General features: G+C 35.6%; 1 protein-coding gene across 1 annotated transcript in view; it reads right to left on the bottom strand.

Annotated features, from left to right (window-relative positions):
• LOC105309737 (IQ domain-containing protein H-like) overlaps positions 1 to 20,946 on the bottom strand; it is a 36,432-nt gene that overhangs the window by 11,556 nt on the left and 3,930 nt on the right. The window contains exons 2-4 of the mRNA XM_011385936.1: positions 18,082 to 18,204; positions 16,645 to 16,739; positions 5,426 to 5,537 (exon numbers count right to left, since the gene is read on the bottom strand). Coding sequence (XP_011384238.1) covers positions 5,426 to 5,537; positions 16,645 to 16,739; positions 18,082 to 18,204 — 330 coding nt within the window. The remainder of the gene's footprint in view (positions 1 to 5,425; positions 5,538 to 16,644; positions 16,740 to 18,081; positions 18,205 to 20,946) is intronic.

The following is a 20,946-nucleotide window of genomic DNA, read 5'->3' on the forward strand; positions in this document are numbered from 1 at the left end:
TTTTTTTCCAAACTGCTATTATAGCACTCACTATACTGTCTGTAGAATGCCTGCCTACAGACTGATCTCTCACAGAACTGAGATTTATATCTCCAGCACTTAGCACATAGTAGCATTAAAATCAAAATATGTGAGGAAATGAAATAACACACCAGTGATGAGACTTTTTTTTAGTTTCACCGTCATTGTGAAACTAAACTAAATTGTGTCATTGTGGCATATTCTTACAATATGCCACAATGACACAATTATTAGATTTATAGCAGTAGTGTGCCAAAGGAGGCATTCTGTCCAAATTTTATGGCACCTGGGCCAATTACTAACTCCATGACTTCCCTTCCTTTGCTGCCACTAATCTCATGAGTTGATAGACAGGGAATAATGGCTCTCCTGAATGCCCAGAAGTTAGCATCTCCTGGTAAACCAGACAGAAAGGCATGAAAAATTTGGGATGCCATTTTTGAAATGTTACCGAAGCATGGAAAATGATAATTCTAGTAATCTTTGCACTTGTAGCAAGTAGCTTATGTTTCTGGAAAAGGTGTTATGAGTCAAAAATATGTAGCTAGTTGAATCTTATAGAAACAATGTTATTAGAATATATTGTCCTAAGGGCCTATTTTTGATACCCTTTATATATATATAATCCCAAATACCATCTTAATCATCTGTTCCATTATCTATAACTTATGTACACTGTAAAGTATAAACCTCTTTAAAGCGTATATGTAAACCAACTGAATGGGAACCAATTACAGTAAAATAGTATTGCATATGATAGAGTATCATAATGTATTATTCATAACTCTAGTGTGGCTTCATAATTGCTATGTTAGTATTACTGCAACAAATCAGAAAAAAAGTCACCTTTATCAGGAGCATTGCTCTGAGAAATTTCGTTGGGAAAGTTTAGAGGGACAGATCTGAGGATAACTATGGAGATAGTCAAGGCCATTTGTGGGTAAACTCAGGAATCTATTCTGCTTTTTTTTTTCAGTCATAAATTTCTTTGTGGCAAACACAGGAAGGGAGCTATTTTTAACAGTGGTGAAGAAAAGTCAGGACTTTGAGGTCAAATAGACATGAGTTTGAATCCCAGGTCTCCCATTTCTCAACTTTAAATTACTACCGTCTCTCATCTCAGTTTCTTCATCTGTAAAATGAGAATAACAAGAATTCTTTTCCTCAAAATACTGTGAAGATGAGATATTATTTTATCCTCGTGGCTTACATGAGATCTCAAATGGTCTCCCTATTTCTGCCCTTGTCCTATGACATCATATTCTAACCATGGCAGCCAGAGTGACCCTTTTAAATTACAAATCAGATTATATCGGTTCTCTGGTGGAAAGCCTCCACTGGCTTCCCATCTCACTTGGAGTAATATCCGCAGTCTTCACAGTGGTCTACAAGATCTGGCCTCCTCCTACTTTTCCTATTCTCTCCTCCTTGACCATCCTTCTCCAGCTTCCTTGCTGTTCACACTCCTAATTCAGGATCTTCACATAGTCTGTTTCTTGTGTCTGGAGTGCTCTTCTTCCAAACAGCCAAATGACTTGCTCCCTCCCATCCATCAAATTTCTGTTCAAGTGTCACTTAACAAGTGAGACCATCCCAATATCCCTTCTTTCCCCAGCTTTTCTCTCACTAACTAATACACTATATATTTACTTTTCAAATTGTTTTTTGTGTTCCTGATGTCTACCCCACACTCACAGAATGTAAGCTCCATGAGAACAGAGGAGTTTGGCTGATGCCTAAAATAGTGCCTGGTACGTATTAGGTACATAATAGAGGTTGGCCAGTATTCATCAACAAATCATAAGAAGAATTAACACTTATATAGTACTCACCACATATGGGGCACTGTTATAAAGCAATTACATATGTTAACTCATTTATCCTTACAATGGCCCTATGATAGGTACGTACTATCATTATGTCCATCGTGGGTGAAGAACTGAGGCACAGAGAGGTTAAGTGACTTGCCATGGTACGGGTAGTAAGTGGTAGAGTAAGGATGTGAACCCATACTTCTAATAATTATGTTGTTATCTATTGAGAGCCTACTCCAGGCTAGGCACTATCTAGGTACTAGTTATAGCAATGAACAGAGTCTCTCTGCTTTAAGTTAATAGAGATTTAAGAAATAAAATAATCAAATGCAATGGACAAATCTTAGCCGATCCAGGTTTGGATAAAAGAGCAGTAGAAGCCATTTGGGGGATAATTGGGGAAATATGAATATAAGCCAGGTATTATATTCAAGAATTATTGTTAATTTTTTTAGGTATGATAATAGTATTGTGGGTAAGTAGGAATACGCTCATTTTTAAAGATGCATGTTAAAGCATTAAGAGATGAAATAGTCATTAGGTCTATATTTTAAAACACTTCAACAAAAAGTAGGTTAACAATTGTTAAATCTAAGTGAAGGAGAAATGGTTATTCATATACTATTCTTGGTTTGTGTGAACATTGCCATAGATAAAAAGATTTTTAAGAAGTCATGGAAAAGGAAAAAAATGCTTTTAAAAAAGTCACTGCTCTCGTGGAGCTTACATTCTAATGAGAAAACAGAGCTCACAGTGGTTGGCTCATTACAGGCCTTCTCTTCTCCCCACTCCACTCTGTAAAATCCAACTGCCATCTCATCAACAAAATTTCCACCCTGATGTTAAGTGAGGTATAACTCACAGTGAAAATCTGTGAAGCAACCCTTAGTTGTCGGGATTTTTTCCTTCTTTGATCTCTCAACATATTCTTCCTAATGTCAAAACTTTAATTTTGATCAAATTTTGAAAATTACTTTCTCAATTAGATCACAATTCACAAAATTAAAGATTCTTCCCATCTAAGACACAGGTGTTGTACATGGCTACATCATACTAGACACAATATTTTTTTGTTCGACTGATAAAGCTTCCATTTTATAAAATTAATATAGGAAATAACTCTCAAGCAATAAGATGGCTTTATTTTCCCTACTCTACAAATATTCCAACAATATCACGCTTCTTCTGGTCCTTTGAGCTAAACAGTTAAATTTCTATTTTGAAATTGCCTTCAGACTCAGCTTGCCAGACACAACAAAGAAATCAAATATTCTCTTGATCTATAAGTTTTTTTTCCTTCTCTTCCTCCCTCCGCCTTATCTTTGGTTGTTTTTAATTCAAACCCTTAACTGTTATGAATACATGTGCCCAAGGTGCCCCAAAAAGGAGCTGGGCTGGTGTTGACTGGGAGCTAAGTTATGTTATATTATAAAGAAAAGCCATCAGAATATGGCTTTTTCAAATGTAAAAGAAAATTAATAAACAATTCCTAATTATAATTCTTAATTACAATTGAGCGACTCTTAACTTTGTCTTTTAAGTTTTTTTGGGGTGAGATGAAATTCCAAAAACAGCTATTCACTTTGGAGAAAGAGTTTACAGAAGCAACGGGGTTTTACCTAGTTTAAAAGGTTGGCAGTGGGCAATTAAAAGTGGTAATATCCCAGTTGGATTTTACAACTACTTAATAATACAAGCTTTTAAGTTGGTGTGGTAGGCTTGCCAGAACAGCTGGCAAAACAGCACTATTTGTCATTGACTTTACAATGCAAAATTAGGGCTATCTTTTGTGTCAGCAGTTATGCACTTTTAAGCAGATGTCATTTATATTAGAAATAAAACAACAATAGGGATCCAGGCCTTGGAGGTAAAATCAGGATGGGAAACAGTCCTTGCCCCTTTCTAAATGAAGCTCACTCATGTTCACAACACTTAAAAGAACCCAGGGTTATGCACTCTCAGCACATAAGATTCCTCATCTTTATAATCATTTATCAGGATTCAAAAAACTTTTGGGAAAATAAATATCTGGCCACAGTTTTATTTTGTTCTGGAATAACAATAGCAACTATACATTCCACACCAGTCCTAACTTCAGATATCTTATTTCTTGTTTTTATAAACCAGAGATCTCCAATCTTCCACTGTGGACCAACCATGGCCCTTCTGAGACTCCTGGCAAAATAATAAAAATCTAACTGAAGTAGATACTTAATAGTAAGGAAGATGAGAAGTTTAAGCTCCATGTACCACAACATTCCCTTTTATCTTCATCAAAGCCTTCATTATTACCTGGTATTTTCTTATCGATAGTCCGCCTCCCCCCCTCTAGAATGTAAACTCTATGAGACCAGGGACCAGGCCTGAATTCTTCATCCCAGTCTTTGGCAGGCAGTAAGTACTCCAGAGAAAATGGATGAACAAACCTAACATAGCAAGTACAATGACAAAAGTCGGAGCAGGCTGCTTTGGGAGTGCAGAGGAGCCTGGACTGATATTTTACATGGGGATGAGAAATCACTGTGGTGGTTTCATTTATTCATTCAACAAACATTTATTGAGAGTCCCCTGGCATTATATAGCTGTGAACAAACTAACATGGATCTTGTTCTCATTAAGCTTATAATTTAGTGGATGATGGACATTTAAAAAAAATTATATAGCTCGATATCTAATTTCAAATTGTGGCAAGTATGATGAAGGAAGAATATAGGCTAATATAAACGGTTATAAAAAGGGTACCATGTGTTGGCTGCACAACTCCAAATATACTAAAAACCGGGGAATCAAATGCTTTTTAAAAGGGTGAATGTTATGGTATACAAGTTATAAAGCTATTAAGAAGGGTACCACAGTGGTTAAGAGGACGACTCTGTATCCCTACCTTTCTAGGTTCACAATCCTAGCTCTGATGCTTACTAGCTATGTTGTTTTGGCCAATTTCTTTAACATTCTATACCTTAGTTTCTTCATTAATAAAATGAAGATAATAATAATGCTTCCTACTAGGATTGTTCTGAAGGTTAAACAAGTTAGTATTCCCAAAGCACTGACAAGAATACCTGTCAGTGTACTGAGGTGAGTTATTACTAGTTTTGGGGAGTTAGGCGAGGGATCAGGAATCAAAGGAGGCAAAGTCAGGAACCTCTTGAGCTCTATTCCTTGCCACCTGGAAACTTTCCTTCTAGGGCTCTGTTTAAAAATTTGAAGGCATCTTCTTTTGATTTATTGTGCTTTCTGAAGAAAGAACTTTTGTCATAGAAATTGACAATGCCATGAATGTATCTGAAAAAACAGTGATATGTTTTCTCATTTAGACATAAAGCAAGTATCCTACCTTTACTCTTAAAATTTTTTCTAACAGCTTTATTGAGATATAATTCTATACCTTAAATTTACCCTTGTCAAGTGTATAATTCAATGGTGTTTACTAGATTCACAGAGTTGTGCGGCTATCACCGCTCTCTAATTCCAGTACATTTTCATCATCCCCAAAGAAACTCAACATTCATTAGAGGTCACTCCCCATTGTCCCCACTTCAAGCAACCACTAATCCACCCTCTGTCTCTATGGATTTCTCTATTACTACCTTTATTCTTGGAAAGTCGTGTGGAAATGTATGACGCTGGGATTGCCAAAGTTTACCCTCAGATTCCAGGGGGAAAATAAATGTTTTCTGATCGATTACAGCTGGAAGCAACCTAAGAGGGAGTGGGGGAGAATTTAAAATCAAATTTGCTATCTTAAAAGCTTCGCAACTTATAATTTAAAAATAATGTGTCCTAGTTAAATTAGATTTTACAGAAAAGGCTATTTGTAATGATAAAAATTATATCAATCTTTAACATTTCTACCACTATAAAACTGCAGTTGTTTATTAAGCATAAGAACTTCCAAGTCTGATGAAAACCATTAAAGCATAAATAGAGAGCTCTATCTCTGGCTGAATTTATATGACTTAAAGTTGACAGAATTATTACACTATAAAATATCTGTTGGTAAAGGGAAATACAATATGCTCTATTTTGTTTAATAAAATCAAATCACAGGATAGTCAATGTTAAATATATTCAAAATGCTGGTCCCTAAGCAGTTCACACTTACATTCTTTAAACCTCTACTATTTTATATAATTGCAGAGACTTAAGGATCAAAGGTGGTTAAAAGTCTTCCTTATTAACCAATGGGTAGTTCCATGGGAGAGCAATGCAAAACAAAATAAAGTTGTAAGAATGAGTATATGTATATCTTAAAATTTATAGTTTGAAAGCAGGTTCCAGTTCTTTAAAATGACCAGCATAATTAAGATCAATAAAACTCAACCACCAGTGACTCAATCTCTTGATTCTACTGTGATGCCCACTTTTATTAAGCTATCATTAAAGAGCAATGTATAGACTTCTGGTTTCACTCTAACATATAAAGAGCTTAGACGTTATCACTCCCAACTTTACAAGAAGAAAAAAGGTAAACAAACCAAAAAACAGCTCTCCTAGGATCCATAAGAGAATTTAGATCACAGGGAGAACCGCTCTCTTGAAAACTGGAGAGAGAAAGAGAGAGACAGATAAAATTCAAGAGCAGAAGCCTGCTGCTGGAGCCAGCACTGGCAAAAGCACTTAAACTCCAATTGAGGAGCCACTGGAGGCTCAATGCAGACTAGCTTGAGATTTAAAAACTTTGAGGGGCCAAGTCTTAGGGGAACCCCATATTTTCATGAGTTTACCTCCAATGGCTCCACCTCATTCTCACAGCAAAGGTCAGAGGCAAAATCCCCTCTTGTTACTGACAGGGAGAAGGAAAAAGAAACCATTTCAATATACTCTCAGAGAGTTCTGTTCTTTGTTCTCTGTAACGAAGGTAGGCTCTCAAAGAAAACTATTTTACCAAAGCCTAATCTGACCTGAAGAAGGGCAATGAGCTAACTCCAGCCCCCTCTAGCCATCCTGTCTCACCTAAGGGGGGAAATGCTGAGAAAAACTTGTGAAGGTAACAGTCCATGGATACAGACCCACTAAAAGACTGAGACCTAACCATAGGATTATCAAATGCTTCCTCCCGACATACTGCACCTATAGAGCTTCTATATAAAGAGGACTACAAATGAAAGAACTGCAAGGCTCAGACTCTATTTAGGAAGGAGTTTCTAGGGAAACCCAAAGACAACAAGGGAGACAAAACAGACAGTGGAGGAAATTAAAGCCTCAGACACCTACGGTTACAGCAAACAGTAAACACAGCAAAACTCTGAGCCAGATGAAGGCCTACTTACCTCAGTTCATATTACTTAATACATCAATAAAAAATGACAAGTCATGCTAAAAGTTAAGAAAATAACATTCTGAAGAGACAAAGCAAGCATCAGAATCAAATTCTGATATAATAGAGATTTTGGAATTATCAGACCAGGAATTTAAGCTAACTATGATTAATATGCTAAGGGCTCAAATGGCAAAAGTGAACAACATATAAGAACAGATGGTTAATATAAATGGAGAGATGGACATTGTAAGAAAAAAACAAAACAAAAGAAAATGCTAGAAATCAAAAATATTGTAAGAAATAAAGAATGCCTTTGATGGGCTTATCAATAAATTGGATATGGCCAATGAAAGAATCAGTGAGCTTTAAGAAATGTCAATATAAAGTCCAAAACTGAAATGCAAAGAGAAAAAAGAATGAACAAAACAGAACAGAATATTTAGGAACTGTGGGACAATTATAAAAGGCATAACATTCATATAGCAAGAATACCAGAGAAAGAAGAAAGGATCAGAAGAAATATTTGAGTGATAATGGCTGAAAATGTTCCAAAACTAATGACAGACACTAAACCACATGTGGATCCAGGAAGCTCAGAGACTACTAAGTGGGATAAATGCCTAAAAAACTATACCGAGACATGTCATATTCAAACTATTGAACCAAAGACAAAAGAAAATCTTGAAAGAAGATAGAGGAAAAAAATAACTTACCTATGGAAGATCAAGGATAAGAATTATATTGAACTTCTCTTCATAAATCATGCAAGCAAGATGAGACTAGAGTGAAATATTTGAAGTGAGGAAAGAAAACACCACTAACCTGGAATTCTGTATCCACTAAAATTAACTTTCAAAAGTGAAGGGGAACTAAAGATGCCCTCAAACAAAAACTGAGAGAATTTGTCACCAGAGACCTGTCTTGCAAGAACTGTTAAAAAAAAATTCTTCGGAGAAAAGGAAAATAATGCAGGTCACTTATGAGGCAAAAAAGAAAATCCGGGGGACTCACCACCATGTTCTTCCTGTGTCCCAAGGTCCCTAACTGGTTTACTTCCTTCTCTCCACCCTCCAAAGTCTTCTTAGATTTGTCTTATGTATAATGTCCTGGGTTTTTAGATGTGCTTAGCAGAAGGAATATAGTATATCTGCACCATCTTCCTAGAAATGAAATTCTTAGTATACATTTTATGAAGACTCTTACTTCCATGGATGATGTATTTGGAAGTGAATTTGAATTGAAATATAATGTTGTATACTTCTTCCTGCCCCCCTCAACATATACTGTGAGAATCTTTCCATATCATTAAAACTTCTTGGACAACATCGATTGGTATTAGATATAACATTGAAATGATCAAACTTATACAGAGATTCTTGAATATTGTTCTTTATTTCCTAGGATAAATTCCTAGAGGTACAACTATAAATTAAAACATAATTTTAAAAAATCTCACATATGTTGGAAAATTACCTTTAAGAACTTAGTGCTGATACCAGTAGTATTAAGATATGTCAATCCTGCCGCCCACTCATGAGCACTGAGTATTAGCCTGGTTTAAATGATCTGTTTTGCTAATTTGTAAAGAAAAAGTAGTAATATATTGTTTAATTTACATTTTTCTTGTTTACTGGTGAGATTAAACATTTTAAATATGTTCAATATTTTTAATATTTTTCAAATATTTACTCATTTCTTGCATTTCTCTTTCAGTGCTCTTTTGTCTATGTCAAGTTTTTTATTGTTAAGAGCTCTTTGTATTTAAGAATATTAGTAATTTTTGTGTCATATCTGCTGCAAATGATTTTCTAGTTTTTTTTACTTTATGATATTTTTTAAATTTATTTTTTTGTTTTAAAATTTTCAAACCCACAGAAAAACAGAAAGATCACTGACTATTTGAATACTCTTCACCTAGATTACCAAATGTTAACATCTCATTACCTGTGCTTCATCTCTCTCTGTGACTAGAATGTAATCATATTCTCTGTAAATGGGATTTGTGTACTACTTTGTAAATAACCCAGAAGAGATTGGCTCCAAGGTACGTTAATAACTGAGTGAAAATGTACCCTCTAATCTACCTTCCCCATTTAACAGAAACCTTTTCTTCCCCTATGTTTCTCACTATTATTTGTTTCGTTCTTGTTTTTTCCCCCCCTCAAACACTAGCACAACAGAATATAAAGTGAAGATTTCTTTGCAGTTCTGATAGTGTTGGTACAGATGGTAGTCACCCTCCTAGTGTCAATAAGCAAAACGTGGTCATTAAGAACAGTGTGAACAGATATCACAAGCAATAAAATCTGTGAAAGCCGGCAATGATAAGAGAAAGAACCACACTTTGACACAGAAGAAGAATCATTGCCAAAGTGGAGATAATAGTGAAAACCTATTTTGAAAACAACACGAAAGCATTTTGAGCTCTTTTGAGAAAATATGCCACTTTTGATAATGTCCTTGTCATTATTTTCTGAATGACTGCTAGGAAAATCTTGTACTTGCTGGCATCTATTATTATCACTTTGTGTACCTACTGGTTTTTGTTTCTACTAGACAAAACTACCAGATTTTCCCTTGAGCAATACTTGCTAAAAATGAAAACTGTCTTTCGTGAAAATTAGGCTTCCTGTCTTTCAGGCAGCTCTGGTGTAGAAGGTTATAGATTGTAGACATTTGACTGAACTTAAATCTGGACCTCACCATTGATCACTTATATGACCTGGGACTGGTGGGAGCCTCAGTTTTCACATCTTTAATAGGAAAGGGTAAATATTTACCTCATGGGTTAAAAAAATCCACTGCAAATTGTCGTGTTATAAAAATATTGATGAGGATGAAATTCATGATAATGATGATAATAAGGATGATGATTATTGTATGTCTGTTCTAAATCATTTTTAAAGGTATATCCAGGGATAGTAGTCATTTGGAACGAACTCTCCCAATTTCCTAGGTTTCCATGGATGGAATGAAACCCCATGTATCTGAACAATGTTGATTCTCATTTACTCATAGCAACTGTTCTCTGCTGTCAAAGGAGCAACAGAGATCTACAGTCCTTATTAAATGCCACCCTTCTCAGAAGGAGTTGCTGTTCTCAACTTTTGGCCTCTGACACTCCATCAGACTCACATTGGCAGTCCTACCAGCCTGACTGCCAGGCCCCACTTTTGGCTCAATCCCAGTGCCGGAGGCTTACTCCTTCATAGCATCTGGGTAGAAGAGTTTCCAAGACCAGGCTCTTGATCATACAAAGGTAGATCCTCTACGTGGCCAAAGTATATTGATTCTGGGGAGTCCTGCTTGCCCAACGGATTCCAAGCATGCATTGTCTACATTGGGAATACCAAGAGTGTTTGTTAAAATGCAGACTTTGGGACCCCATCTTTGAGCCAGTGAAAGATGATCGCAAACCACAGTTTAAGAGCTATCACTCTTGACTTGTGGTCTCTCAAGTAGTGTGCCCACATTATAGATGACACACAAGACATTGCCATTGGTCATGTGAAGGGAGTGTAAGAATTTCTATTTACATAAAATAAAAACAATATAAAAGAAATTACTTTGTATTTGTCACTGGATCCCTCAATAGTTAGTTATGTCACTGGCAGTTCTGGAGGCCCCATAAGAGTGGAAGCTCCAAACCATAAAGGCATGAGCTATGAGTCTGGCATTGGCATATTTGCTTTCAAAGTATTAGAATGTACTGCACCTCTCTCATGCAGTGAGTTCATGGATTATATTATTTAGTGTTAACTAAACTGAACCTGAAACTGAAAAAAATGGACAGGTATCTTTAAAAGATATTTACAAAAAACCATATGGTATTTTGGAAGATAATAATAGCAAGCATTAATGAAAAATAAGAAAATGACAAAACCGACACTTTTACTTCTAACATGAGCTTTTCTTCAGTCACATTCAAAAGTAAAAATTATGGTAGCCCAGTTGAATTTGTGAAAAGTCAGCCCCCCCAAAAAACTCCAAACTTAAAGATCATCCAAAAGACTAATTGAAATATGGACTTACATCTAACCAGCATCAATGCTGAATCTCGCCTCAGTGCAGAGTATTTGAGACATTTGCTACAGTCAGTATTTGAGATATTTGCTACAGTCAGTATAAAGTCGCCATGATTAACAAGATTAAATAAGTAAAACATAATTAATAACCTTTTTAAGCAAGAGAATAAAATTTTGTGCTGCTAATGAAGTAAAAATAAACGAAGTAAAATTATTTTAAAGTATTCATTTCATCTTCATTTCATTAAAAAATTTCTATGTTGGTATATTTTATAATCACTCTATATGATAAGTATGTAATTTATAAATAAATAAATATAAAAGTCTTATGGATGCTTGCCCAAATTCTTTGACCGATGGCCATGTGGGATAAAAGGCCAGGTCCAGCATCTATCCCAGCTTAAAACTGCATGAAGCTAAATCTTTTCTCTAACACTTTATGATATTTTTTAAATTTATTTTTTTGTTTTAAAATTTTCAAACCCACAGAAAAACAGAAAGATCACTGACTATTTGAATACTCTTCACCTAGATTACCAAATGTTAACATCTCATTACCTGTGCTTCATCTCTCTCTGTGACTAGAATGTAATCATATTCTCTGTAAATGGGATTTGTGTACTACTTTGTAAATAACCCAGAAGAGATTGGCTCCAAGGTACCTTAATAACTGAGTGAAAATGTACCCTCTAATCTACCTTCCCCATTTAACAGAAACCTTTTCTTCCCCTATGTTTCTCACTATTATTTGTTTCGTTCTTGTTTTTTCCCCCCCTCAAACACTAGCACAACAGAATATAAAGTGAAGATTTCTTTGCAGTTCTGATAGTGTTGGTACAGATGGTAGTCACCCTCCTAGTGTCAATAAGCAAAACGTGGTCATTAAGAACAGTGTGAACAGATATCACAAGCAATAAAATCTGTGAAAGCCGGCAATGATAAGAGAAAGAACCACACTTTGACACAGAAGAAGAATCATTGCCAAAGTGGAGATAATAGTGAAAACCTATTTTGAAAACAACACGAAAGCATTTTGAGCTCTTTTGAGAAAATATGCCACTTTTGATAATGTCCTTGTCATTATTTTCTGAATGACTGCTAGGAAAATCTTGTACTTGCTGGCATCTATTATTATCACTTTGTGTACCTACTGGTTTTTGTTTCTACTAGACAAAACTACCAGATTTTCCCTTGAGCAATACTTGCTAAAAATGAAAACTGTCTTTCGTGAAAATTAGGCTTCCTGTCTTTCAGGCAGCTCTGGTGTAGAAGGTTATAGATTGTAGACATTTGACTGAACTTAAATCTGGACCTCACCATTGATCACTTATATGACCTGGGACTGGTGGGAGCCTCAGTTTTCACATCTTTAATAGGAAAGGGTAAATATTTACCTCATGGGTTAAAAAAATCCACTGCAAATTGTCGTGTTATAAAAATATTGATGAGGATGAAATTCATGATAATGATGATAATAAGGATGATGATTATTGTATGTCTGTTCTAAATCATTTTTAAAGGTATATCCAGGGATAGTAGTCATTTGGAACGAACTCTCCCAATTTCCTAGGTTTCCATGGATGGAATGAAACCCCATGTATCTGAACAATGTTGATTCTCATTTACTCATAGCAACTGTTCTCTGCTGTCAAAGGAGCAACAGAGATCTACAGTCCTTATTAAATGCCACCCTTCTCAGAAGGAGTTGCTGTTCTCAACTTTTGGCCTCTGACACTCCATCAGACTCACATTGGCAGTCCTACCAGCCTGACTGCCAGGCCCCACTTTTGGCTCAATCCCAGTGCCGGAGGCTTACTCCTTCATAGCATCTGGGTAGAAGAGTTTCCAAGACCAGGCTCTTGATCATACAAAGGTAGATCCTCTACGTGGCCAAAGTATATTGATTCTGGGGAGTCCTGCTTGCCCAACGGATTCCAAGCATGCATTGTCTACATTGGGAATACCAAGAGTGTTTGTTAAAATGCAGACTTTGGGACCCCATCTTTGAGCCAGTGAAAGATGATCGCAAACCACAGTTTAAGAGCTATCACTCTTGACTTGTGGTCTCTCAAGTAGTGTGCCCACATTATAGATGACACACAAGACATTGCCATTGGTCATGTGAAGGGAGTATAAGAATTTCTATTTACATAAAATAAAAACAATATAAAAGAAATTACTTTGTATTTGTCACTGGATCCCTCAATAGTTAGTTATGTCACTGGCAGTTCTGGAGGCCCCATAAGAGTGGAAGCTCCAAACCATAAAGGCATGAGCTATGAGTCTGGCATTGGCATATTTGCTTTCAAAGTATTAGAATGTACTGCACCTCTCTCATGCAGTGAGTTCATGGATTATATTATTTAGTGTTAACTAAACTGAACCTGAAACTGAAAAAAATGGACAGGTATCTTTAAAAGATATTTACAAAAAACCATATGGTATTTTGGAAGATAATAATAGCAAGCGTTAATGAAAAATAAGAAAATGACAAAACCGACAATTTTACTTCTAACATGAGCTTTTCTTCAGCCACATTCAAAAGTAAAAATTATGGTAGCCCAATTGAATTTGTGAAAAGTCAGCCCCCCCAAAAAACTCCAAACTTAAAGATCATCCAAAAGACTAATTGAAATATGGACTTACATCTAACCAGCATCAATGCTGAATCTCGCCTCAGTGCAGAGTATTTGAGACATTTGCTACAGTCAGTATTTGAGATATTTGCTACAGTCAGTATAAAGTCACCATGATTAACAAGATTAAATAAGTAAAACATAATTAATAACCTTTTTAAGCAAGAGAATAAAATTTTGTGCTGCTAATGAAGTAAAAATAAACGAAGTAAAATTATTTTAAAGTATTCATTTCATCTTCATTTCATTAAAAAATTTCTATGTTGGTATATTTTATAATCACTCTATATGATAAGTATGTAATTTATAAATAAATAAATATAAAAGTCTTATGGATGCTTGCCCAAATTCTTTGACCGATGGCCATGTGGGATAAAAGGCCAGGTCCAGCATCTATCCCAGCTTAAAACTGCATGAAGCTAAATCTTTTCTCTAACCTGATCAACATTGAGACTAAGCAACCTTTTCCTCAGTGAGTCATGTCATTCATAATGAAAAACACACTCTTTACTTGGATATTATAAGGACTTTGTCATGGAACCTCACAAGAAAAATGCAATGAACTGGCCAGTCCTGCTCTTCCCAGGCATGAGACCCTGAAGGAATTCTGCATTCTGTTTACTGCTTTGCATATAATCTCCCAGCAGGTCATAGACTCTGAATCCAAGTCTATTCATGACAGTCTCTTGGGGCACACCTGTAAGTGCAGGACCAGGTGTGACTATCTGTCTGGGAAAATGTCAGTCACAGGCAATGGTCTCTGATATCCTGGGTCTCCCATTTTCCATTTCCATCAACTGCTGCTGCTTCTCTTCCTCCCTGAGTCACTCCTTGTGACTTACACTTTGACCCCCAGGGTCTGCCTCAGGCCTGTTTACTTTGAAAACTTAGTTTGGACTTTGCTCCAGTTTATGACCTTGAGCCATCTTATTCAGTTTTCAAATTGCAGGCCACATCAGCACCCACATTCACAGCTATGATGGAGATGCTCCTGCCATCTTAAGGCTCATATAAACTTACCAGGCTTCCCATCTTCCTGATAGGAGGCCTCTTGATTATATTATTATATTAAGTAGGAGACAGTTCATGCCCCAATTAATGTCTTCCTTAATTCTTCTAGACCCTAATAACAGCCAAGGGCACTCACTGAAAAGGGAGAATTGTATTAAAAAAAAGGTCTCTGCCAGAACTTTTCTGTTTGCTGCAATTGCTACCTAGTTTGCTCTTTTCAGATATCATAACCTACACATCTACAGCCAGTGCTCACTGCTCTTTGTCAAGATGAGAGAGCAAAGAGAAAGCTGGAGACAGGAGAAGCTTTCACCATTAGAGTTGGTGAAAACTCTCTTCTGTTAACTTTCCCACCCCCTCCATTCTGAGGCTTTCTTACTTGCTGTTTGCATGTTTTATCTTTTGGCCGCACACCTTCTCCACCTACTACAGATCTCCTAGCTGCCATCTATATAGGCCTCCACTAACCTCCAATATTTTCTTCTCCAAGAATCCCTTTTATTATCTTCCTTACAGTTTCCTCATTTTAAAACATTATATATATTAACCTATTTACAGGTCACATTTTTATTCCCAAATTTAAAAGTCAAAAATATAAATGACTGAAAACTAGACCGGGGAAGGGTGGCCCCTACCAAGAGATGATGGATGTCTGTGGCACTACCTTCATGTGGGGGAAAGGGGACAGGTGCAATGTAACTCTGTTCCCACTACTGAGTGCTAGGACTTGTCTTCATCTACAGATTTCCACAATTCTTTTGCATTATTTCTTAAACTTGACCTCACTGTCTGATATTATTCACTGATGCTTGATACAGCAGGTCCTCAGATAACATCATTTTGTCCAATGTTGTTTTATTATAGCATTGATGAGAAAATAAAAACTGATTCTTGGGCAGGGCCTCTGTTTGTGCGGAGTTTGCACGTTCTCCCCACGTCTGCGTGAGTTTTCTCCAGTCTGCAGTTTTCTCCCACGTTACGTGAGTTAGTGTGTCTAAATTTGTCCTAGTCTCAATGGGTGTGGGTGTGAGTGGCCCTGTGATGGAAGGGCATCTTGTCCGGGGTGTGTTCCGCCTAGCACCCTGAGGTGCTTGGATAGGCTGTGGCCACCGGTGACCCTGAACTGGAATGAGCAGGTTGGAAAATCGCTATCTTTCTTGTTTTTATTACTCTTTCATAAATGTATATAGAGCTCACATTTATCTCAATGTTTAATATTAGAAGTGTTTGGGTCTTTATTTAAAAGTTTGTGATGCTTTTGTGACCAGAAATATACTGTAGATACTTAAATCTTCTTTATATCAATTAGCATATGTTAAAATTGTTTTCACTGCTGTATGTCTTTGCTTCGCTTAAAGTTGTAGTTTCTAAAAACCTATAAATGTTAAGTGAGGACTTACTGTATATATTTACAGTGCAAATAAGAGCCACAGATTTTTTAAGCTTAGTACAAAACCTTAATCTACAAGCAATGAAATTCAGGAGGCTGATGTGTAAGACTCTCTAAGGTGAGGCAAGGTCATTTCTCTTTAACTCAATTCTAATTTTAATAAATCATTTCTTAGAAAGTATTTCATAATGAAGATTTCAAGTAAGTTTAATTTTTATTTCTTTATGCTGTATATCAAAATTACCTTTATAATAAATCACATATGCTAAAAACTGTAAAGAAAGAGCTATGTGATCCAAATAGCATAAAAACTGATTTGCATTAAAATATTTCCTTTAGAAGTTGAATTTTGGATACATTTTACGAAAAATAAAAAAAACAGAATGAATATGAAAAGAGCCAGAAAATTTTGCAGTCATCTCACCTGAGTGAGAAGTTATTTTTTTGTACTTATTTTAGATCCTAAAATGGCTATTCTACTTACCATTTGGAAGTGTGAGGGGTATATGACTTATCATCATTAACAGGAGTTGTTAACACACGATTGCTTACAACATTTAAATACTTCTCAATGTGAATCTGTTACAGAAAAGTTAAAGTTTAGGCCATTATAGTGGACTTAAGATACCCAGCTAATTTACTTCATTTCATTAGGTTAACACTCTGAATCGTGTAATTAAGCCAAAAGACACAACATGCTATGTATTTATTATATGCCTAAGGTATAATTAGGGATCTCAAGGCCAAATTACTTTATCCCAAAAAGCATAATAAAAATTGAAACTCAAAGCTTAAGTGACCTGTAGCACTCTTCACAAATGAAATTATGCTCAATAGTCAGTAAGTCGCTTAGCCATGTAAATTTATTAGGCAATAGAGACATGGAGAAATGTCTTTCTCTTACAGGGACCTCAAGCAAGCATCTGAGGGAAGAATTTGGCCTTCAGGTAACAGATTATTTAAAATGGCTAACCAGAAGACTCCAGCTGGGTCCAGACCTCTTACCATCAGGTAATATAAGATAATGGGATGCTAGTTTGATGAGGCTACAAAATAAATCACATCTCTCACAGCCTCAGGAGCTAAGCGATAAAGCTGATAGGACAGTAGTGAAAGTCTGAGGCAAAAGCAAAGATACTGGCAGAGGTCTAGAAGATGGAGATGGTCCTTATTTGGACCCATGTGCTAATACATTTTTATTTTAGTTTATAAGATATAACATTATTATAACATTAGTGTCAGGTATATAACATAATGGTTTGAGATATGTATATATTACGAAATGATCACCATGATAACTAGTTAGTTCACATCTACCTAATTAGTCTAGTTAATATCTACCACATCAGTTACAAAAGTTTTTCTTGTGATGAGAACTTTTAAGACCAAATCTCTTTGAAACTTTCAAATATACAATACAATATTTTAAACTATAGACATCATGCTGTACATTACACCCTCAGGACTTATTTTTTTTTAATTAATGGAAGTCTGAATATTTAAGCTATTTAGGAAAAGTCAACTGTTATTCTTTTAGAATCCCAGTGAATCCAATAGGCACTCTCTATAATGTATTGGTATGAATCCTTTTTGGTCAGGCATATTGTTGGACTGATAGTGATTATTTTTTAAATTCTAAACTCTTTTTATCAAACCGCATTTTAGTGGTTATCACTGCATAGTCTTACATTATCAATATATTAAATTCTTTACAAAAGATGACAGGATATAAATCAATCAATCAGTTAATAATCATCATTATCAGTAAAAAAAAAAAAGGAACAGAATGAGAAAGTTGATAACCACTCCAAATCCACCTGTTATAGGAATACACAGGGTCCTATGAGAACCACAATTCTCTTCTTCTAGAGGAATCTTTGTCTCCTCCTGATATTTTATTTAATATTAAAGTTCTACTTACTCTTAACCCCATTTCAGTCCTTTTGATTGCTGTTTCAAGATTCTGAATGTCTAGTGTTGCTCCTCCTTCCTCGAGTGGGAATTTTGCTAATTTCTCCTTTAATTGATAAAGGTCTTCGTGGACCTGTATGTATAAAAAATATGAAATATTACAAGAATATATACACAGTCCACCTAAAACATTTATTTTAAAGGTTTCCAATTTGCTTGAATTGCTAGAGACAATAAAGTTGATTTTATGGTGTTCATTGAAAAGAACTGTGTTTATGGTTCTAAGGTATTCTTTATTAAAATATTCCATTATTGTCTTTCAGATTTTGAAAAGCTAAGCTTTCATACAATTTTCTATTTTTCTTTCCCCATTAAAAAATCCAAACTAAAATTGCAACTCAAATGGTTTCTGCTCTCTCAGATGGTAAAGCACTTGAGTCAGTAATGATAAGTTTGTACGAAATTCTGATTTCTACTAATTAGTTAAAAGGTAAGAAAACTTCCAGTAGAGAGGTTCTTGGGAAAGCCATGCTTGGTTTTCTGTTCTAGCTGGATCGTCCCCATGAACTGCTCTGAAGAAGCAGTTCTGTAGGTGTCTGGCCTTTATTTTATTTTATGTAGTCAGAAAAGATCCATGAAGAAAAAGCAACATATGTTATTACGTTAACATTTTCCTTCAATTTGTCTTTTCCTTAGAAATGATAAATCTCTCTCCAATGTCAAACATTCTCACCATAAAACGGGTACTATGAAATTAGCACAAGATTCTCTGTGCATTCATATTAGAAATCAAACTTCAAAAGATAAATACAGATGGCACCAATTATTGTATGGGCTGCTGCCACAAGAAAAACATTTTGTTATGCAAGTTTATGAGCCCAACACCTGTTTCAGCAATAGTCACACCAATAACAATCTGCAGACTGGGTTGCTAAAGGCATTTTGAAATGGTTACCTTTCTCTGTTAGTCTAATTGGACTTACACATTGATCCAGCCTATGTTATTGATTACTCTCGAATATCCCCACTGAGCCAGATATTCAAAATATCAGAATTTGCATCTTTTCACTGATGGGCATCACAGTCTGGCAGACACATCTGGTCATTTGTACTCTGCACAAATTGTCATGTAAAGCCTTCAGGGCTCACAGATTGAGATTTGAACACACCTACTGCTTGCTTGTAGGCACTAAGGTGAAGATGTACTTCTTTCAATTGTTTTGTCCAAATTACTGCTGCAAGCTGATTTATCATCTATTGTCTAAAAACGTTTAGAAAGTACAAAGAGGCAGTTCAAGGGCAAGACCCACTTCCAGACCCCTTTGAGTGAACTAAATTTTCCTCTTGTAGCTCTAGTATTGTAGCTTCATGTATCATTCTGTAATTATGCCTGTCAAGTGCTAGAAGGAGTGAAAACCCCACTGGATTACTATCAGGGAACCACAGGTCTGGCTTCTTCATTTGCCTCATGTGGTCAAATTATACTTCTTGGTGGAGTCATGAGATAATATGTATAGGTCTAGTAATAGTAAGAATCAGTAAAAGGTAGATGAACATAATTTCTTGTTCTATCACTAGTCACACAATGTCCATATATACCATCCACATTTTGTCTAGTTTCTTCACCAAGAAAAAAAAAAGGTTCTATTTCATAGAGTTGTTGAATGAAAATGAAGTAATGCATGTGATGAATGAATATAGGTTTTGGAACCAGACGGATATAAATAAGAATCCTATTTTCTCCCTTACTAAACTGAGCGTGGCAAATTCACCTACCTTTTTAGAGCCTTAGTGTTCTTATCTATAAAATGGAGATAAATAGCTACCTCTCAGAATAGTGGCAAGAATAAAATGAGTTAAAGTATGTAAAGTGCGTTATATACGGTCGGCCACATAGAAGGGCATTGAACTAATGTTAATTCTCCTCTTCTGAATTGTAAAACCTAGTGAAACTCCTTGCACTGGCACCTAGTAAATGTTCACTAATTTGAATTGCTATCTTAATCTTTCTCAAGAGCTTTTCACTTTACTTTTCTTGCCAGAACGTTTCTTCTCCCCTCTTAATAACCGCACATTTATTTGTACAATTGCAATAGAGACAAGTACTATAGAAAATTTTTCAACATACTAGAGTAGGAAAAGAGATTAAGTTTTACATCTCTGTTCGTTCTTCGAATAAATCTAATCCACCAAATGAAATTTTACATGTTACTTCTCATCTCTTTGATCATTAAATGCATTGCTTTCCATACATTTCTTACTCGGAGGAAGATTATCATTTTAACAGTTTGGGAACAGGGTTGCTTAATAAGAAGCTCTTGAAATATTTAATGAAGTAAAGATCTGCTCTAGAATTTAAAAGAGCCAAGCAGCCAGACTCCATATTGTCAAAAGCAGTCTCATAATTTCATTTTATTCATTTTTGCTAAAGATAGAGTTGGCTGAGTCATTCTCATCACTCCTCAATTCATTTTTATGGTTTATGCTCCTGGCAAACTAGACAGAGGGATTGGTAAGAAAAGTGATAATGTCAAAGTGTTAGTTAGCTCCAATATTTCCAGAGTTGGTGTTAACATACCACTGTTGGATTTTTGAAATATGATATCCAAAACCAATTAAAAAGCTAATTTTGATAGCAAGACTAGGTAATTCTTGTTGCACAAACATATGTTTAATATTTGGGTCAAGTAAGCATTTATAAAGATATATTAAAAAGGTACCACATTTTTATTAATAAAGTATAAAAACAAAGCCTCTAAGAGTGACTAATAAAAGAAAGCATTTGGAAACATCCTAGAATCACAGCCACACTTCTTCAAGACTGTTTCACAAACACACCATTACCTGTTTAAGATTTATCACCTTGGTGGGCAAG

The sequence above is a fragment of the Pteropus vampyrus genome, unplaced genomic scaffold (genome assembly GCF_000151845.1).
Source record: "Pteropus vampyrus isolate Shadow unplaced genomic scaffold, Pvam_2.0 Scaffold15, whole genome shotgun sequence".
NCBI lineage: Eukaryota > Metazoa > Chordata > Mammalia > Chiroptera > Pteropodidae > Pteropus > Pteropus vampyrus.